Source organism: Cydia splendana, chromosome 18 (assembly GCF_910591565.1).
Source record: "Cydia splendana chromosome 18, ilCydSple1.2, whole genome shotgun sequence".
Taxonomy (NCBI): Eukaryota; Metazoa; Arthropoda; class Insecta; order Lepidoptera; family Tortricidae; genus Cydia; species Cydia splendana.
In genome coordinates this window covers 18,874,825-18,895,060 of record NC_085977.1, presented here as the reverse complement: position 1 = coordinate 18,895,060, position 20,236 = coordinate 18,874,825, and the positions used below count along the sequence as shown (strand labels likewise).

At 55.0% G+C, this 20,236-nt stretch overlaps 2 protein-coding genes across 2 annotated transcripts; one reads left to right on the top strand and one right to left on the bottom strand.

Moving 5' to 3' along the window:
• Nucleotides 1-12,661: 12,661 nt before the first annotated feature.
• On the bottom strand, nt 12,662-14,914 carry LOC134799716 (uncharacterized). Its single transcript, XM_063772152.1, has one exon. It carries the CDS (start codon nt 14,912-14,914, stop codon nt 12,662-12,664), a length of 2,253 nt encoding a protein of 750 aa, XP_063628222.1.
• Nucleotides 14,915-18,901: 3,987 nt separating this feature from the next.
• Nucleotides 18,902-19,654, top strand: LOC134799714 (ribonuclease H-like). Its single transcript, XM_063772150.1, has one exon. The coding sequence runs from the start codon at nt 18,902-18,904 to the stop codon at nt 19,652-19,654; it is 753 nt and encodes a 250-aa protein (XP_063628220.1).
• The last annotated feature ends 582 nt before the right edge of the window (nt 19,655-20,236 follow it).

The window sequence follows — 20,236 nt, the reverse complement described above, 5'->3', positions numbered from 1 at the left end:
TGACCTCTCGACAAGGTGGAAGGGGGCGGTATGCCCGCTGCCCCTGCCTTTGTTATGATGGCCACTAAGCCGTTCAGGTCCGCAGCCCAGTTGTGGCTGGGAGGGACATAGTACGGCTCGGCGACCACGGCGACATCTATCGACCATTGCGCCATGGACTGCAGGAGGAGATCTTGAGCCCCGGCGCAGTGGTTTATGTTCGCCTGGAGGACCCGATTAACTGACGTCGTCATTTTGACGCATTGTTAATCGGGCCCTCTTGTGCAGCCGGAGGCGTTGATGCTCCAGGGGTGCCTGGTTGGCCGGCCACCTTCCGGGACGCGCGTTTCGGGGCTTTAGCCCCCGTTGTGCAGGTACTGCTGCCGGCACTGTGGTCGGCAGGTTTGTCCGCTGCAGCGCACAGAGTGCAGTGGGGCGCGGCGGTGCAGTCCCTGGCCCGGTGACCGGATTGACCGCAGCGGTAACATTGGTCGCTGCGGTCGATTTCTGAGGTGCACCCCTTCCTAACATGGCCAGGCACCAGGCAGCGGTAGCACCTCAGGGGTCGGGACTCCAGCAGCTGCACGTTTGCCGAAGCCCAGCCGACGAGGAGTCGCCCCTCAGCCACTTTCTTGGCGGCTGCTACGGGGCAGCGAACCCACGCTGTACCCAGGCCTGTTGGTGTTCGGGAGATCCGGCCAACATTCACTGCCTCTAGGGCACACCCTCCAGCTTTCGCCACGGCAGCGGCGAGCTCTTCTTCTGCGACCGAGTCATCCAGGCCGGAAATGCGCATCTCCGCGCATTTGACCGGCCTAGCGATACGGACGTCGGCCTCATTAAGCGTCTCCCTCAGCTTGGCAGCAAGGGAGTCTGCTTTGTCGCCACTGGTGGTGACTGGGCCCGGGATCTCCAAGATTGCCGCCCCTGTCACTGCCCTACGGAACCTCAGACCGGTGATACCGAGCCCGTCTAGGGAGATTTTGGACTTGGCCTCCGTAATCACCGTTCCGTAGGTGACGCCTCTCTCTTCTGCTCCCATCTGCAGGGTGAGGACTACGGCCGCAGAACGCGGGGCGCGCAGTGTCACCTTGGCCTTCTTGCGACCCTTCCCTTCTTGCGCTTTCCGCTGTGCCGCCGGCTGTTGTGGCTTCGCAGTCGTCGCCGCTCCAGCGGAAGTCTTCTTTTTGTTTTTACCCCGCTTGACCACAGTCGTCCAACCCTCTTCAGAGGCTGGCACTGGTGTCTGCAGCCGAGGCTGCTGGACTTGGGAAGCGGGACCAGGAACACTCGTAGGAGGCTTTTTGGGCCCCTCCTTCTTTTTCTTCTTCTTCGCGGCCCGCTTCGCACCCGATGGGTTGGTAGGAGCTGGGGTGCGACCGGGGGGAGAGCTTCCTGCTTTGGAAGGTGTGGGAGCAGTCGACGCCTGGGTAGGTTCCTGTGGGAGCAGTCTCTCCTCCAAGGCGCTTAACCTTGCACCCATCATGGCACTCACCTTGGCAACGATGTTGCGCTCCAAGTCGCCTTGCTCCCGAGCAGGTGGTGTCGCCGTCTCTTGGCGCGTCCCTTCGAGGCGCTGCCCAAGGCCAGCACGCAGGTCGCCCATCTCCTTACGGAGCTCGGCCATTTCCGCCTTTAGGCGAGCGTTTTCGGCGGCGAGCCTCCTCGTCTCATCGGAGACAGTCCGGCCCCTCAACTCGCCGACTGCTTCCCGGATCGCAGCCATAGCCTCCTTCAGGATACGCTGGTACGTGCCCTTTAGGTTTTTGGACTTGGTGGCCACGTCCTTAATAAGCCCCAGACTATCACGTACCTGCTGGTTCAGGGCCAGGGCTGTGCGGTCTTCATCGTCTGACCCACTTGTCGTCCCGAATGATTCCGGATGGCGGGCAAGCCGTCTTAATGTCAATTTTTTGGACGCGGCCCTCAGGTCCTCTTCGGCCTGCCGCTCGAGCTCCTGTTGCTTCAGCTCCAGGAGCTCAGCCTTCTCCTTGGTCAGCCCTGCATAGCGTGCCGTGGTTGGTCGGCGGCCTCTTCCTCGCTTGGAAGGTCCCGAGGCGGACTTTCCTCGCTCCGCGAGATCGGAAGCCTCGCCGCTCGGCGATGCTCCTGTGTCACTACCGCTGCTTCGCTGCCTCTTCCGTCCCTCGGACAATTGGGCAGTTATCGAAGCGTCGGATTCGGCGTTTTCCCCATCGGTTGGCATCGGAGAGAAAAATGCTCCGTGCCCAGGGAGGTCATCCGCATCTATTGTCCTGGGGGAGAAGAACTCCTCCCTGCCAAGACAGGGGACCCTTTCTGTAATGCGTTCCAGTCGCACTACGGCTTTACGTCTCTCACTAAGCACTCTAGCTGGTTCGGGTGGAGAGCGTGCAGAGTCCACCGCCGTCCCCGGAGGCACGTCTTCAACATGGCGCACAAGGCGCCCCTGGGCATCCCGAAGTGACCGGAACCCATCTTTGGGGGGCCTGGTGGAAGCTTCCGCCTCTGCCGGACCACCATCCTCCCCATCACCCCCTCCTTGCAGCCTCAAAACCAAATTACTCTGCAAATCGGTGTCCATGAAGTATTTGCCAGTGTCGTCGTTTTGGAATCTAGAGTGGTTTGCCCCCCCAGAATACGGAAGGCGGCATGGCGCCACAGCACGGGCGCTTGCCCGTCCTGTGGCGACATGGAGGATTGGAACCTCCTGGGGTAGTTCTCCATTTTCGTTTCCACTCATTTTTGGTTTGCTATTTTTAAGGAGGTATGCCCCTCCCTGACGCTTGTGACTGGACTCCCTCCAGCCACGCATCCCGTCGGCACGTCAGACACACCTTGGGATTGGGGTGATTTTTATAGTGGTTTTCTTCCACGTGATTTCCCTCTCAGTGAGCGGAATCCCCGGCCCACTCAGTGTGGGTTACGGGTTGCCCGACGATGGCCAAGGCCAACGTCCGTCTGCAGACTGCGAGACGGATCCGCCACGCTTAGTAGCCGAAGCCACTCCCACTCCTCCCCCGGCCAGAGGGAATTCCTAATGGGTCCCATCAGCGTCCCAACAGGGACCTTGCGGCTCACACTGTGCCCTCTGCTACTCAGAGGGACACGTGGAGCCACCCGCCATTTATCTCGGTAGTCTGGCCCTTCATCCCCGGCCTGTCCGATATGGGAAGCCCTATTCGGCATAGCCCTGGGGAACACTGGCATAGCTACGCAGCCACTCCTCAGGGTATCAACCAAGGAACTGCTCCGCGGGCGAAGATCCGGAATATGTCCCCCGCAGCCGCCATTGGAGGCCAACAGCCCCCCCAGACGCGCAACAGATACGCGCGGCATCCGACGCGTGAGCCTCCCGATCCGCTAACACCGCCGACCCGCCCGGAGAGATGGATCTGCAATTGGGTTTCACAGAAGCCCAATGCACAATCCTTCCAGACAGCTAGGCAATGTCAGAAGAGCAGAAGGCTCCCCAAACTGGCTACCACACACATCCATGACGCGTCAGGGGCCCATCCAGTCCCCTCCAGCGCCTACGGGGGGAGAGCCCCCGGACTCTCGCGCGCAAAACAGAGACCCGATTGACACCACATAACATTCCCATCTGCTCATCCACTGCGCCGTCTGCTTATTCAGAGGGACGCGTGGAGAGCCATTCTCGGGCAGAAAGCCCCCCCAATTCCCCCCCGGTGTTTGGTTCGCGGGACTACGTCCTACCCCGGCTCGATGACGAGACGGGGCTTACCCCTATCCACCACCTGGGGACGCGCCGCGTCGGGGTTCACCTCCCCGCCCACTCGGACACCCGAGCAGGTCCGTGGAACTTTTTTTTTTTTTTTTTTTTTTTAGGGGGGAAAATGCATTCCGCATACCACCCGGGTGCGGGGGGTGACCCGAGTGGTTATGTGGGACTCCCGTCTAGGCTAATGAGGCCCACGGTATACCCACTAAAAACCCCCCATATACCGCCTCGCCGCCCTATTGGTGGGGTTACAGGAACGCTTGCGTACTCATCCGCGACCCCACCGGCGGCAGCCGCCCACGAGCGGCTCCTTCGCAAATGCCCGAAGGCCCTTCACGCTAGGCGCGCCAGATGGTTCGACGCGCCTTCCTCCTCCGCCTCCGTTCTGCACTGTAGCGGACCCCCCCGAGCCCGCCACAAGGAAGCCACGGGCGCCAGAAAGTTCTCCGGCGCCCGGCGACAGATCAGGTCTATGGTTCTGTCGCAAAACCACAATTCGGCTGCAGAGGACAGGGAGAACGGCACATCGTAACACCGACACTCCTCTTCCTCTGCAGCCCCACCAACGCCGCTACAGCGGAACGGCACCGCCAAGTTCGCAGGGGATAGGGCGAGTGGCGATCGTAATACCATCACGCGTCTTCCCCTGCGATCCCACCTCGGCCGCCGAGGATAGGAAGAACGGCTCACCGCAATACCGACACTCCTCTTCCTCGACGGTCCACCTCCAACGCGTCACAAGCGGGCTTAACAAGCCCACTTGGAGCGTCCTCCTCGGGCCAGCCCGACCCTCAAACAGGCCGGCCCTGGTTGCCTCTTCGCTTCACCGTGGGTGACCAAGCCACGGTTACTAAGCCCCTCCACCACGACAAGGTGAGCAACCCGCGGGGGGAGGTCCGTGGAACCTAACCTTTTTTTTTTTTTTTTTTTTTAAGAGGGGAAAATGCGTTACGCATACCACCGAAGCGTGGGAACGAGCCCCGGTGGTTATGTGGGACTCCCTATCCATGGTGTACCCACTAAAAACCCCTCTGTTTGCCGCCTCCACGCTATAGGGCGAGGCCCCAGGGACGCCAAAGCAAGCTTCCGCGACCTCGCCAGCGGCCGTCCGGACTCCGGACCCGGCTCAAGAGAGTTGTGTAGTCCTCTCTGTCCTCATCAGTGGATGCGTCCTATGATGCACCCATCCACGCAGGGACCATTGTGTAGGCGACAGGCGTCCCCGAGCCTGCCGCCCACTGGCACCCCTATGGGGGCAGTCGGCGGTCGTAAGCCAACCGCCGCCGCCCCACGCGCTTGCGGCGCATTGGCTGGGAGGCCGGATCTTCCTCCCTACCGCGCTCGGCTGCCTCCTTCTGCGTCATCACAACCTCGCAGAAGGAGGCTACCGCCTTCCACGATCTCCCGCCGCCCACCATGGCTTCCACTACGGCTGGCAGGGAGAGGTCATTTCCGACTACGGCCACGAGTGCGGCCCGCTGCTCAGTCCACGCGGGACACACCGCCAGCGTGTGTAGCGCCGTATCTTCGGCGTCGCCACACTCGTGGCATTCTGCCGTCGGTTCCCGTCCTGCCCTCCTAGACAGGTACCTCCCGAAGCAGCCATGCCCCGAGAGGATCTGTGTGAGGTGGAAGGAGAGGAACCCCTCCTTTCGTCCGACCCACCTCTCCAAAACGGGCCGGATGGCTCCGATGGTCCAGTGGCCCGCGCTCGGCGCCTCCAAGCTCTCCTTCCACTTCTGAAGGAGCAGTAGGCAGGAGTCAAGCCTCCACTGCCTTACCTCCTCCAGAAGTGGTTGGATTCCCCTGGCCCGCGCCTCGGCGACACGCCAATAAACATCGGCCAGAACCTCAGCGTCTAGGTGCCAGGGTGGAGTCCCCGCCAGCACGCAGGCTGCACCGTGGGAGACAGTGCGGTATGCCCTCGCCATCCTGACTGCCATGACCCGCTGCGGCCTCCGCAATTGGGCTTGGTTTTCGGCATTCAGGCAGTCGGCCCAGATAGGCGCCCCATATAAAGCCATCGACCGCACCACTCCCGCGTACAGCCTCCGACAGCCCATGTTTGGCCCACCAACGTTGGGCAAGAGCCGACCGAGCGCCGACGCTGCCCCAATTAGTTTGGGAGCAAGGGCTTTGAAATGCTCCCGGAACGTCCATCGGCTGTCGAGGACTACGCCTAGGTACCGCATTTTCGGTTTGACAGCGATGGCCGCTCCCCCCACAGCTAGGCTGGAACCCACCGGAGGGCCCTTCCGGGGCCCGTGGAAGCACACGGCCTCGGACTTGTTCAGGGCCACCTCTAGCCCCAACCTCCTGATTCGAGCGACGACTGACGCCACTCCAGCCGAGGCCCGGATCGACGCCTCCTTGAAGGTGCTGCCACGGGTCATCACTAGGGTGTCGTCAGCGTAGCATACCACGCTGACCCCCGGCAGGTTGCCCCCCCGTAGCACCCAGTCATATCCGATGTTCCACAGGAGGGGTCCCAAGACCGACCCCTGTGGAACACCGCACGACAGCTCCTTCTCCTTCCACTCGCCGAGTGCTGGGTACCTGACGGCTCTATCGGAGAAGTAATCCTCTACCGTCTTCCGCAGGTACTCAGGCACAGCATGAGTCATCCAGTCCCGAGATTCGCACTTCAGCGCATTTTGTCGGCCTGGACACTTGGACAATGTCATTATTTAGCTTCTCCCTCAATTTGTTGGCAAGAGCATCTGCTTTCTCGCCGCTGGTTGCTCCGGGTACCTCTAAAATGATGGCTCCCGTGACCGCCCTCTTAAACCGCACTCCCTGGATTTCCAGCTCTCCTAGATCAATTTTTGACCTGGCCTCTTTGATAATATCCGCGTAAGTGGTTTTTCCGTCTCCGGTTTCTGGATTTAGCCTAAGGACAACTGCCGCAGAACTTGGAGGTCGCAGTTTGCGGACCCTCTTGCGAGCTGCCTGCTGCGGCTGTGTGGGAAGATTCGTTGCAGTCTTCTTTTTGCCCTTTTTATTGGTGACCGTTTCCCAGCCTTTCTTTGTTTTTGTTGGGGCCGGCTGCAATGCGCGGGACTCCAGTGGGGCTTCCACGGATTGCGCCGTCCTCTCTTCTTTCTTGCCCTTCTTCTTCGCCGGCTTCTTGTTATTAGGATTTGCTTGCCTTCTATCCGCGGTGCTGGTGGCCTGTGGTGCAACCTGCTTTGCCTTGTCTGAGACCAGTGTTGGCCTTACCGTCTTAGTTGGGAGGAGCCTATCCTCCAATGCTTCTAGCCTGGCGTCTATCATTTTCCCCACGCTAACCATCACTTCGCGCTCAGCTTCCTCCTGGGAGATATTTCCCTTCATCACAAGTGGTGCTTGTGATGCCGGGATCTGAGAGGGAGGAGCTGTTTTTGCGAGGCGCAGCTCGTTTCTTAACTCCGTCTGATCCTTCAGGAGATCCGTCATTTGCGATTCCAGCCGAGCGATGACCCGCTGCAGTTTCTTCGTCTCCTCCGTGGTGGTGCGGGCCAGCATCACCTGGGCAAAATCCGTGATGGCAGCGGCAGCGTCTTTCAGCTTCCTCTGGTGGGTACCTTTCAGGTTCTTTGACGTGGCAATGACTTTTTTTACAACTGCCACGCTGTCGAGCACTTGTTTGTTTAGTGCTGACATAAGCTGGTCTTCTATGTCAGAACCATGTGCGTCTCCATACTCTTCCATTGGCCGCATGCGGATGGTCATGTCTTCTAATTCCGCGTCAGCTTTAGCTTTGTCTACCTCTTTGCGGCGGAAATCCTCCAACGTTTGCGAGGCACTGCGTCCTTGCTTAAACTTGGACTGGACTTTCTTCCTGGGGTCCCCCTCGGAGTCCGACCCCTGTGACCCCTGTGACAGATTGTGACCTTGCCGGAGTCGTCCGTGGTCACTGTCACTCAATGAGCTGCAGTCCACCTCAGCCCGTCTATCACAATGTTCGTTGCCGTGAGCTGGCTCAGAGCTCAACAATGCCACGCTCTCCGCATCGGATATGCAATCCACCTCTCTTTCGCCCACGCGGGCTTCCCACTCTTTTGTATTAGGGGTCGCCGTCTCTGACCCCATTCTGCCGCTCTTGTGAGAGAGTGCCTGGGCCACAGACTCGAGATCGCAGCGGGACAGAACCACCCGTAAGTCCGGGAGAGATCTTCTCCACGAGGGGGTCGCTGTCATCGGGGGCCCCGCAGTGACCTCCGTGGGTTGTGGGGTGGTCTCGAGTGGTTGCTCCGGCTTCGGGTGTTTAGCTTTGGCCCGGGCCGCACCCACGCAGATTCCTCGTCCTCTCTTATTTGGCCCGAAGCCGGGCCTTGCTCCGGAAACGGGGGCATCACCATCAGATGCCCCCGACCCGTCCTCCTCGCTCAGCAGCCGCTTCCGCACTTCCCCGGATCGGCCGGAGAAGGGAACATGCAGCGAGCCGTCGGAGTCAGCCGTCTCGCTTTCGGCGTCTGTTTGCAGCGGCGACCAGTAAACTTCCCCACCAGGCAGGTCGCGCATGTCTACTTTTCCGGGGGAAAAGAATTCCTCGTTACCTGACGGGAGCATTTCCAGCCCGCCGCGAGCCCTTCTCTTACAGAACACCCTCGTGGGGATTGGCGTGGGTGACCGCACGTATTCGTTCGGTACCACGGGCGCCTCCTCCTCTCCGTCTTCACCATCGGGGACAGCGTGACGTGTAAAACGCCCGTCTTTGTACCGAATTGGGCGGAACTCCACCATCGGGGGTTTTGGAGTGGGTGACGTATCGGACGCCTCTGCACCATCCTTGTCCCCTCCTCCTCGCAACCTTAAAATTGTGTCACCTGCATCATTGTCCATTAAACGTTTGCCTTGGTCATCGGTTTTCGTCCTTGAGCGGTGTGCCCCCCCAGAATACGGTGGGCAGCATGTCACCACAGCGCGGGCACTTGCCCGTTCTGTGGTGACACGGAGGATTGGTACCTCCTGGGGTAGTTTTTCCCATTTCTGGCCACTCATTTTTTTGTTTGCTATTTTTTTAAAGAGGTATGCCCCCCTCCTGACGTTCGAGACTGGGCTCCCCCCAGCCATGCATCCCATCGGCACGCCAGTCACACCTTAAGATTGGGGATTTTTTATAGTGGTTAACTCCACGTGACCTTCCTCTCAGTGAGGGAGGTCCTCGGTCCGCTCAATGCGGGTTACGAGTTGCCCGACGGTGGCCGTAGCCACAACATCGCGCCAGGTGGACCAAGCCACCTGTCGCAGCTCTTGCATGGAGCTCCAACTCCACCCAACCTGGCGTCTCGCACTGTGCCCTCTGCTGGTTTCAGAGGGACACGCGGAGCCGCCCCCCGTGTGCTGTTCTTAGTCTAGCCCCTCTCCTCAGGCCTGTCCGGCTTGGGAGGCCCTATCCGGCATAGCCCTGAGGGTCACTGGAGCACGCAAGCCCCTTCACCACGGCAAGGTGACAGCAATTCGAAGGGGCCGTGGAACCTAACCTTTTTTTTTTTTTTTTTTTTTTTAAGAGGGGAAATGCGTTACGCATACCACCCGGCGCGGGGACGGGCCGGGATGGTTATGTGGGACTCCCTGTTGTGGGCTAATGAGACCCCAGGTTTACCCACTAAAACCCCTCTGTTGGCCGCCTCAAGGCTATAAGGCGGGGCACGGGAAACGACCGAGAGCATGCTTCCGAAACCCCGCCAGCGGCTGTCCGATCTTTGGACTCGACTTCGGAGGGAGTATTCCTCTGTCACTTTAAAAAGGTGCGCCGTTAAGTCGGCGTACTGGCCATCCCAGGGACCCTCGTGTAGGCGACAGGCGTCCCCGAGCCTGCCGCCCACGGGTACCCTTAAGGAGGAAGTCGGCGGTCGTACGCCAAACGCCTCCGTCCTACGCGTTTGCGGCGCATCGGTTGGGAGGCGGGATCTTCTTCCCTTTCTCTTTCCGCGGTCTCTTTCCTTGCTATTACGCCTTCGCAGAAAGAGACCACCGCTTTCCATGATCCCTCGCTGTCTGCCATAGTTTTCACTACGGCAGGCAGGGAGAGGTCGCGCCCCACTACAGCCACGAGTGTGGCCCGCTGTTCTGTCCAAGCTGGGCATACAGCCAGCGTATGTTGTGCCGTGTCTTCAGCAGCACCGCACCCGTGGCATATCGGCGTCGGTTCTCGGCCCAATCTGTTGCACAGATATCGTCCAAAACACCCGTGTCCTGTAAGGACCTGCGTCACTCGGAATGTTATAGGGCCATGGTCCCGGTCAAGCCATTGTTTTAGGACCGGACGTATTGCCTCTATAGTTAGGTGACCAGCAATCGGATGCGCCAGTCTCTCCTCCCAAATGTCCACCATTTCCAGCCGAATTGCTTCGCGCCGTCCATCTATTTCTCTTGGTGCTGGTGCCTCATCCCTCTCATGCATCTCCTCGCGCCAGTGGTAAACAGCTGCGAGGGCTCTTGCATCGAGGTCCCAGGGCAAGGATCCCGCTAGAGCACACGCAGCATCCGTAGATATGGTACGGTATCCCCGGATTACCCGTAGCGCCATTGCTCTTTGGGCTTTTCTCAGCTGAGTAGCGTTTTGCCTTCCAATGGCGTCAGCCCAGACGGGTGCGCCATATAACGCCATGGAGCGCACGACTCCCGTGTACAAACGGCGGCATGAAGCCTTGGGCCCTCCCAAGTTCGGGAGTATACGCCCCAGGGCCGCGGCTGTGCTGAGCAGTTTTGAAGCCAAGTGTTCGAAATGGGCCCGAAAGTTCCATTTGCTGTCAAGCATAACGCCCAGGTAGCGCAGGGTCGACCTGACAGCAATCGGGACCCCGCCCACTATGATTTGGGCTCCTACCGGAGGACCTCTACGGTGGCCATAAAAACAAATGGCCTCGGATTTCTGTAGGCCGACTTCCAGGCCCAACCGCCTTATACGGTTTACAACGTGGGCTACACCCGCAGTTGCCAAAATGGCCGCATCGCGGAAACTGGGTCCGCGGGCCGTAACCAACGTATCATCGGCATAACAAAACACGTCAACTCCAGGAAGGTTTGCCCCCCGCAAGACCCAGTCGTAGCCGACATTCCAAAGTAGCGGGCCCAAAACCGATCCTTGAGGGACACCGCACTCCATCCTTTTCTGTCCCCAATTTCGCTGCCCAGGCCAGGTCACAAATCGCTCACTTAAATAGGCCCTGATAATATGGGCCAGGTGAGGAGGAACCCTGTGGTAGCGCAAAGCCTCATTTACAGTTTCCCAGGGCATGGTGTTGAAGGCGTTGGCTATGTCTAGCGACACAGCCAAGACGACCTCGCCCCGAGAAACAGACTCCTGTGCCAGTCTTTTCACTTGCAGGATCGCGTCCACTGTAGAACGGCCGCTCCTGAAGCCGTATTGATTTCCGGCCAGGTCTGGACCAACCCCTCTTAAATGCTTGTTGAGGCGGGACGCTATGATGCGCTCGAATAGCTTCCCCACCTCATCAAGCAAAACAATCGGCCGGTACGCTGAAGGCGAATCAGACGGACGACCCTCTTTCTTTAGCAGTACCAGTTTTCCCGATTTCCATGCTACTGGGAAGCGGCCCTGCTCCAGGCATGCCGTGAAGAGACGGATAAGTCGCGGCTCCAGCTCTTTCAGCGCGAGGGCCCAAGCGCGGCCGGGGACTCCATCTGGACCTGGGGCAGTGTTCTTGGCTCGCATCTTAATGACTGCTACGCCAAACTCAACCGTTGTTACAGGTGGCACTTCAGCTTCCTCCACTTCGTCTGCTCGTGGTGGTGCCATTGCTGGCGGCCTGTTGTTTCTTCCTCTAGGGAACAATGCCGAAACCACGTCGCTGACAAACTCGGGTTCCAACGTTTGGGTGAGCGGGGGGCCCCAGGAGCGCAATTTGTTTCTTACGAGCTTGTAGGGCCGGCCCCAGGGGTCCGCATTCAAGGTGTCGAGGAATGCTTCTCTGGCAGCGTCCATGGCATTTCCAATGGCGGCTTTTAGGGACTTCTTTGCCTCCTTATACAAGGCGTAAAGGTTCCTTTCTGCGTCTTCGTCTGTTCGTCGGCGCCTCTGCCTTGTGTACCGACGCCGCGCGGCTGTACACTCCTTGCGTATTAGTGCAAGCTCAGCAGTCCACCAGTACACCTTTCGTTTTTGTGGTGGAGGCTTGGCTCGGGGCATCGCCGTATCGCATATTAGTGTCATGGCATCCCGGAACCAGGATGCTTCCGTCTCCACCACTACTTCACCTTCCGGCGAAGGAAGCCACGCCTGTACAATAGCCGCCTCTAAAAGAAGGTCTCGATCCATTTTACCGAGAGCCCATCTTGGACCTCCGCCGCCAATCGGTAGCGTGCAATTTTGGCCAGTTTGAGCTGATGGCGATGTGGAGACGTCGTAACGAATGTACAGGTGATCGGACAACGTCTCCACATCTTCCAGTACCCTCCAATCATGGACACAGCGTGCCAGGGCGGCATTTGTGAAAGACAGATCCACTATTGATCCGCCCTGTTGCCGCACGCACGTGTTAGCAACTCCCTGGTTGGCTAGAGTCAGCCCTGATGCAAGTGCCCACTCTTCAACGACCTCACCGCGCACGTCCGTCGCCGGCGAACCCCACGCAGTGGACTTCGCGTTAAAATCTCCAGCGACGACCACTGATCCCCGGCCATAAAGCTGGCTAACTCGGGTGCCTACCTCCGCCAGGAACCGTTCGAATTCAGCCAAACAGCGATTTGGAGAAAAGTAGATGCCGACAAAAGTGACACGTTCATAATTTGCCGACACATAACCTTTCCCCCGGACAACGCTTTCGAATGTGCCTCCTCTTGCCACCAATGCGACAACTCCGTCTATGTCAGCTACCCAATCGCTTCGCGGTGGGACTGAGTACGGCTCAGCCACAACTGCCACGTTAATACTCCACTGAGCCAGGGATTGCAAAAGCAGATCTTGAGCCCTGGCGCAGTGATTGAGGTTAGTTTGCAACACCTTTATTGTCATTAATGGTCGGTCGTTACAATGTCCATCTCAGCTTCTTCCACCGCACCGGTGGAGGGGATAACAGCCTGGGAGGGGGCCTGGGGGCCATCGCCAGCGCGTTTTGTATTCTTTGGGCTAGGGTTGGTGCACGCTTTGGACCCGATTTTATGGTCCGCAGGTTTTCCCGCAGCATGACACAGGATACATTGAGTTGATCCAGAGCAAGCTGACCTCTTATGTCCTGGTTGACCGCAGTTATAGCAGCGGTTACTGTAGTCTTCAGTCGCTGTGCATTGAACCCCAGCATGCCCCATCTGCAGGCAGCGGAAGCACCTCATGGGTCTTTCTTCAAGAAGGCTAACTTTAGCCGAGAGGCCCCAACCGAGTTCAAGGCGACCAGCCTGAGTGACTTTCTTGGCTGCCGTAACAGGGCAGCGCACCCACAGAGTGCCGAGTCTTCTAATACCTCGACGAACCTCACCGGTCTTTACCAGGTCTGTTGAGCACTCGCCGACGCTGGCGATCGCAGCTACTACCACCTCGGGCGATATTGAGTCGTCCAACTCTGTCAAACGGAGCTCTGCGCATTTGACAGGTCTTGATACACGAACAGCTTCTGGACCCAGCTTTTCCGCAAGCGCTCTGGCCAGTTGGTCGGCCTTATCACCACTGGTGGTTCCTGGGACCTCTAGGACGGTGCCCCCAGTGATTGCGCGCTTGATTCGCAATGCAGAAATGCCGAGTCCAGCCAAGTCGACCCTACTCTTGGCCTCCGTAAGTACATTCGCATACGTCACCCCCCTTTCAACTGCCTCTGGGAGCAGTGTCAGAACCACCGCTGATGAACGCGGGGGCACTAGTTTGCGTACCTTCTTTGGTTGCTGTTTCTGTTTCGGTTGTGTTTTGGAAACAGCATTGGCCGCCTTCTTTTTCTTTTTGCCCTTGGGACCCACCTTTTGCCATCCTTCCTCTGTTGAGGGACCTGGAGACGCTGGATGGGACCGAAGGGTTGCCGTACTCTGGCTGACAATGGGCTGTGGGGCAATGCTTTTCTTGCCTTTGCCCTTGCCCTTGCCCTTGCCGCTGATCTTTTGCGGCTCTTCAGTATAGTTTGGTGGACCCTTCTTGCCAGGGACAGAGGCCACTGGCATCGCGGGCTTTTGGACGACGCTCACGTTTGAAGCCGACTCTTTCCTCTTGTCGCTTGCCAGAGGTGGACGGAGACTTTGGGCTGGCAATAGTCTGCCTTCTTTCTCCAAACCATCAAATCTAGCATTAATCATGCTACCTACTTGAGTTGTAACAGCCCGGACAATGCTCTCTATGTCTAGGGCCGCAGGTTCGTTAGACTTAGCCTTCTTTTTGGATGGCGCCGGTGGATGAGGTCCCAACGACGCAGATTGAACCACGTTCATCTCCTCTATGGGAAGCGAACTCCGATGTGAAATTTCAAAGCGTTGCATTTCCTCGCGAATTTTTCGGAGCTCAGAGCGGACATCTGCCAGTTCCGCTTTAAGGCGCTTGTTCTGTGCTACTAGTTGCCGGGTTTCGTCGGATACCGTGTGTGTCCTAAGCTCCTCAAAGACCTTCTTCATTTCCTTGGCTGAGTCCTTTAGGGCCTTTTGAAAGGTACCCTTAAGATGACTGGACTTTTGGGCCACCATGTCAATGGTTTCTAGGCTGACAAGGACGCGATCATCGAGGTTCACATCCTCGTCGGTGGACATTTCCGATAGTCTTACTTGGCGGGTTTTATAAGACAGACATAAGTCCTCCGCCTCTTCTTCGTCGCGAAGCCGAAGTTGTTCACGTTTCGCCTTATTGGCCCCTTCAACAGCCTTTGCATAGCCGACGTTTTCCTCCGTGTTGGGGGAACGGCCTTTTCCTCTGCGTGCAGGCGCCACAATTGCCGATGTACTAGGACCATCGTCAACATTCGGCGACCTAGATCGTGACCTTTCATTCGAAAGGCGCCGTCTCTTGCTAAAGAAGCGACTCTCATTCGCTGGGGAGCGTGAGCGTGATCGAGACCGGTTTGAGCGCATTGACCGGGCTGAGCGCATGGACCGGACAGAGGTAACACTCCCGTCCGAGTCTGTTGCGGAGACCTTTTCCGCGTCTAGACGCTCAAGCGTCACTTTTGCGACTTTCGTCGCCACCTTCGTCGTCAATTCCGAATCAGAAGCAACATTCTTTGTCCGATCTTCGTTTGCAGGGGTCAGGTTGGATTTGGGTTTTTGTTGGGTTTGTTTTTTAAGATTATTCAATTGCATAATAAGTCCCACGAGTAGAGGAGAAATAAATTTCCACGGAAGGCAGAGATCCTCGATGCCTAGGTGGCCCTATTAACACTGTGAGGTCGGGCGGTATCACAGGTTTGGATTCTCATGACTGGTACTCACTCCAGCCGCTCCGAAGAGCATCTTGACGCGGAAAGCCGACACGCCAAGCCTAACCTAACCTAACCTAACCAGGTAGCAGAAAGCAAGGAAGGGGAAACACAAATGGAAAATAAAGGGGCCTCGAATCTGGCCATAGAGAAAACTACCCTCAACACAACGTTGGAGGTAAGCAAGGACACAAAACCGCCCAGAGCAGACACTGAGAACATCCTGTCCAAATTGGAAGAACAAACCAGGCTCATTGAAATAAACAATAAAAAGATGGACGAATTGAAGGCCTCAATAGAGACCCAGCGTGAGACCCTAGAGAGGATGGCGACGACCGCGACGTACGCTAGTATAACAGCAGGAACTCAGGGCGCGCTATCAACTGCGAGACCAGCCCTACAAAGAAATACACTACACTCGGTTGTCGTCACCTCAATGGATGAGACTGAAAGCGGAGAAGAGGTACTAGACAGGATAAGAAAGGCAGTAGATGCAAAAGACGGATGGGTCCAGGTCGAAAAGGTAAGGAAGGCAAAGGATAGGAAGATTATAATGGGATTACAAACTCAACAGGAAAGAGAAAAGGTAAAGGAAAGATTGAAGAAAGAGGGAGTCAACCTTGTAGTCGAGGACGTGAAAAATAAAGACCCGCTACTGCTTTTGAGGGGAGTCCTCTCAGTAAACACTGATGAGGACATCATTAAAGCAATGAAAAACCAAAACCGGGGCATTTTTCGCGACCTCGATGAAAAGGACAATAGGCTCGAAGTGAAGTTTAGAAGGAGGACGAGGAACCCCCACACCTGCAATGTGGTAATATGCGCCTCCCCCACAATATGGCAAAGAGCTACAGAGGCCGGGACCGTCCACGTGGACCTCCAACGTATCAGAGTCGAGGACCAGTCGCCGTTAATCCAGTGCACCCGTTGCCTGGGATACGGCCACGGGAGACGATACTGCACGGAGTCTGCTGACTTATGCAGCCACTGTGGCGGCCCTCATCTAAGAGCGGAATGCTCCGACTGGCTCACCAAACAAACACCAAAGTGCCGAAACTGCGTGAAAATCGGAGTAGAAGATACAGAACATAACGCCTTTAGCCATACCTGCCCTACAAGGAAAAAATGGGACGACTTAGCAAGGTCAAGCGTGGCGTATTGCTAAGGGCACCCAAGACAAACAAAACTTTCACCAGATCGCTCAAGCAAATCTCCAAAGGAAAAAGTTAGCAACGGAAGAACTCTACACAGAGGCGGAAAAACGGGGTATAACTGCGGCACTCCTACAGGAACCATATGTGGGCGGAGTAAAAAAGGTGAGAAGCTGCAGGGGCGTCCGGATCTTCCAGGCCGCAGACCCAGGTGAAGGGACTGTGAAGGCTGCTATAGCAGTCTTTAGCGAAGGCATTAAAGTTACCCAGTACCCAAAACTCACCACTAACAACATCGCAGTAGTGGGGATAGAGACCCAGGCCTGGAAGGTTGCACTCGTTTCACTGTACTTCGAACCAGATCAACCGCTAGAACCTTACCTGGAACACCTAGAAACCATACTGAAGGAATTGGGCTCCATAAAGTGGATAATAGGAGGAGATGCCAACGCAAAGAGCACCTGGTGGGGGAGTCCTACAATAGACAGCAGAGGAGAACTCCTAGCAGCGACACTAGACGAACTCGATTTTCATATTTTGAACAAAGGAGATATCCCGACCTTCGACACCTGCAGGGGGAATCGGCATTATACTAGTTATGTCGACATAACAGAGTGCTCAACAAATATCCTCGACCTGGTGGATGATTGGAGAGTGGACCAAGGACTGACAAGCTCTGATCATAATGGAATACTATTCAAAATTAAACTCTCAAAGCTTATTGGCATACAGGTACAAAGGACTACTAGAATGTATAATACAAAAAAAGCAGATTGGACACAGTTTAATGATAAACTGAACCAATTGTTAAAAGATAATAACATCCAAGTCCAAGAAATAGCAAAAGCAGTTAACGCGGCACAAATTGAACTGATTGTTAATAATTTCAACAAGGCTGTTCAAACAACGTGCAACCTAGTACTACCAAAAAAGAAAGCAAAAGAACAGTTCACCCTTCCATGGTGGTCAGAGAAACTTGCTAGCATGAAGAAGGAGGTCGCCACCAGGAAGAGAAGAATAAGGTGTGCAGCCCCCGTGCGGAGATCGAGGGTCATGGAGGAATACCTGAAAGTCAAGGCAGAATATGAGGAAGAGGCAGTCAGAGCCCAAGTTGACTCTTGGAAAGAATTTTGTAGGAAACAGGACAAGGAGGGTCTATGGGAGGGTATTTACAGGGTGATAGGCAGAACAACACAAAGAGAAGAAGATTTGCCGCTCGCTAAAGAAGGAGACATATTGGACGCGAAGGGCTCAGTTCGACTGTTGGCAGACACTTTTTATCCAAGTGATTCGGCCACAGACGACAGTGAACATCATAGACTCATCAGAGAAAGAGCCGACCAAGTGAATGAAGAAGAGCAAAGTGACTTTTGTGAACCTCCATTCACAGCAATGGAACTTGAATGGGCCTATGAGTCCTTTAATCCAAAGAAAGCCCCAGGAGAGGACGGCTTTACAGCGGACATATGTACCCAAGCAATAAAATGCAACCCTGAGGTATTCCTATCCATACTCAACAAGTGTCTCGCCTGCGGCTACTTTCCGGGAGCTTGGAAAACGGCAACGGTGGTGATTCTAAGGAAACCAGGAAAGACTGATTATACAACACCCAAATCGTACAGACCGATAGGACTGCTCCCGATACTTGGCAAAGTTTATGAAAAAATGCTGGTAGCCCGCTTAAAACATCACCTAGTCCCAAGAACCAGCCCTCGGCAATATGGATTCATGCCGCAGAGGAGTACCGAGGACTCCCTCTATTCCATGTTACAACATATTAAAAATAAACTAGATGAGAAGAAAATAGTAACCATAGTATCGCTGGACATAGAGGGAGCCTTCGACTCAGCATGGTGGCCTGCCATAAGAGTCCGCCTGGCAGAAGAGGACTGCCCACCAGCTTTGAGGAAGGTGGTGGACAGTTACCTCCAGAACAGAAAAGTAAAAGTGAGATACGCTGGTGAAGAGTATGGTGTGAGCACGACCAAGGGATGTGTACAGGGCTCAATCGGTGGACCGATCCTGTGGAACCTCCTCTTGGATCCACTTCTCAAGACCTTGGAAACTAAAAAAGTCCACTGCCAGGCATTCGCGGATGACGTGGTTTTGCTGTTTGATGGAAAAACTGCCATGGACATTGAAAGAAGTGCCAATCCTGCTCTTGACTATGTTCAGAAATGGGGTATAGATAACAAATTGAAATTTGCCCCACATAAAACCAGTGCGATGGTTATAACGAGAAAATTAAAATACGATACCCCACGGCTGAATATGGGCGGGACCAGCATTGAAATGGCTAAAGAAATAAAAATGTTGGGAGTAACAATCGATGAAAAACTCACGTTTAACGCGCATGTTGCAAATGTCTGCAGAAAGGCGATCGGCATCCACAAACAGCTAGCACGAGCCGCCAAGACCAACTGGGGACTGCATCCTGAAGTCGTGCGCACAATATATGTAGCAACCGTGGAACCTATCATTCTGTACGCCGCCAGTGTGTGGGCACCAGCGGCCGCGAAACTCGGGGTAATTAAACAATTAGCTGCTGTACAAAGAGGAATTGCACAAAAAATGTGCAAGGCGTATCGTACCGTGTCACTCAATGGCCTTGGAACTAGGGGTTGGTTCCTCTCGATCTAAGAGTTAGGGAAGCTGCCTCATTATACGAAGCAAAGAAAGGAGTTCCCTTGCCGTTGCTGTGTGACCGTGATGTCGAAAAAATGACCCCAGCTGCTGAAACTCCCCACCCTGCTGAGCAGAGCAAACTTGAAATAGTAAGCCTGGCAAACCAGGAACAATACGATGCAAATAACAACTACGAAGTTCGTATATTCACTGACGGCAGCAAGCTCGGCGGAAAAGTAGGAGCAGCATTGTCCATCTGGAACAGTACGTCAGAAACCAAGACCCAAAAGCTTGCTCTACCAAGCTATAGCACGGTTTACCAGGCAGAGCTGCTAGCACTGTGTAAAGCAACTGGAGAAATAATAAGACACAAAGCAAAGTCGTTTGGAGTTTACAGCGACTCTATGGCGGCCCTCCAAACCGTTAAAAACAGCCAATGCCTACATCCACTGGCCGTGGAAGCGAGAGAGAACCTTAGGACTTCATACCTTCAAGGTAAAGCCGTCCACTTACACTGGATAAAGGCTCACGCAGGTCTGGAAGGGAACGAGAGAGCAGACCAATTAGCAAAAGAGGCCGCTGAAAACTCCAAACGAAAACCGGATTACGAACTATGCCCGGTGTCCTTCGTCAAGCGAAGTATTCGTCGGGATACGCTTGACGAATGGAATAAAAGATATGCGACTGGAGACACAGCGTCGGGCACCAAACTCTTCTTCCCGAATGCTATTACGGCGTACAGGACGGTCAGAAAGATGGAAGCAACTAATATAAAGACGCAACTAATGACAGGGCACGGTGGATTCGCAGAATACTTGAATCGCTTCAAGTGTAAGGAGAGTCCATAATGCGTCTGTGATCCTGCAATGCAAGAGACGGTCTTACACATTCTATTAGAATGCCCTGTTCACGCCAAGGAAAGACTCGACCTGGAACAAAGTCTAAATATAAATTTGACAGCACAAAATATTAGTGACATAATGGAGAGTAGAAACAGAGACAGGTTTCTAGTATACTGTACCAAAATTGTAAGAGCTGTAATAAATAGAAATAAAACGAAATAAGTAAATTATGTTTAAACAATATAATGACTTATAATGTAATAAACATAAACAAAACAGATGTACAAATAAATATCAAAGATTTATACATGAATATGTCACAAAATTTAAACAATAGATAAATAAATAAAAATATGTAAATAGAAAACCATAGAAAATAAGAAAGAAAACTGTGTAACATATAAATCCACTGAACCTTTGTATTATTGAAACGAATAAAAACCTCGCCGTAAACCCAATAGAAATAAGAGTAGATAGAATAGCGTAGCTGGGAGCCCCACCCAGGAAAAGTCACGAAAGATGAAGGATGAATGAAAGATAGTATGCAGCATGAAAGTGCGAGAGGAATAATTGCGAGAACTGGAACGA

What these genes read in the sequence shown, in the direction of transcription:
- LOC134799716 (XM_063772152.1), bottom strand. Translation starts at nt 14,914, where the DNA reads ATGCAATTGAATAATCTTAAAAAACAAACCCAACAAAAACCCAAATCC.
- LOC134799714 (XM_063772150.1), top strand. Translation starts at nt 18,902, where the DNA reads ATGACCCCAGCTGCTGAAACTCCCCACCCTGCTGAGCAGAGCAAACTT.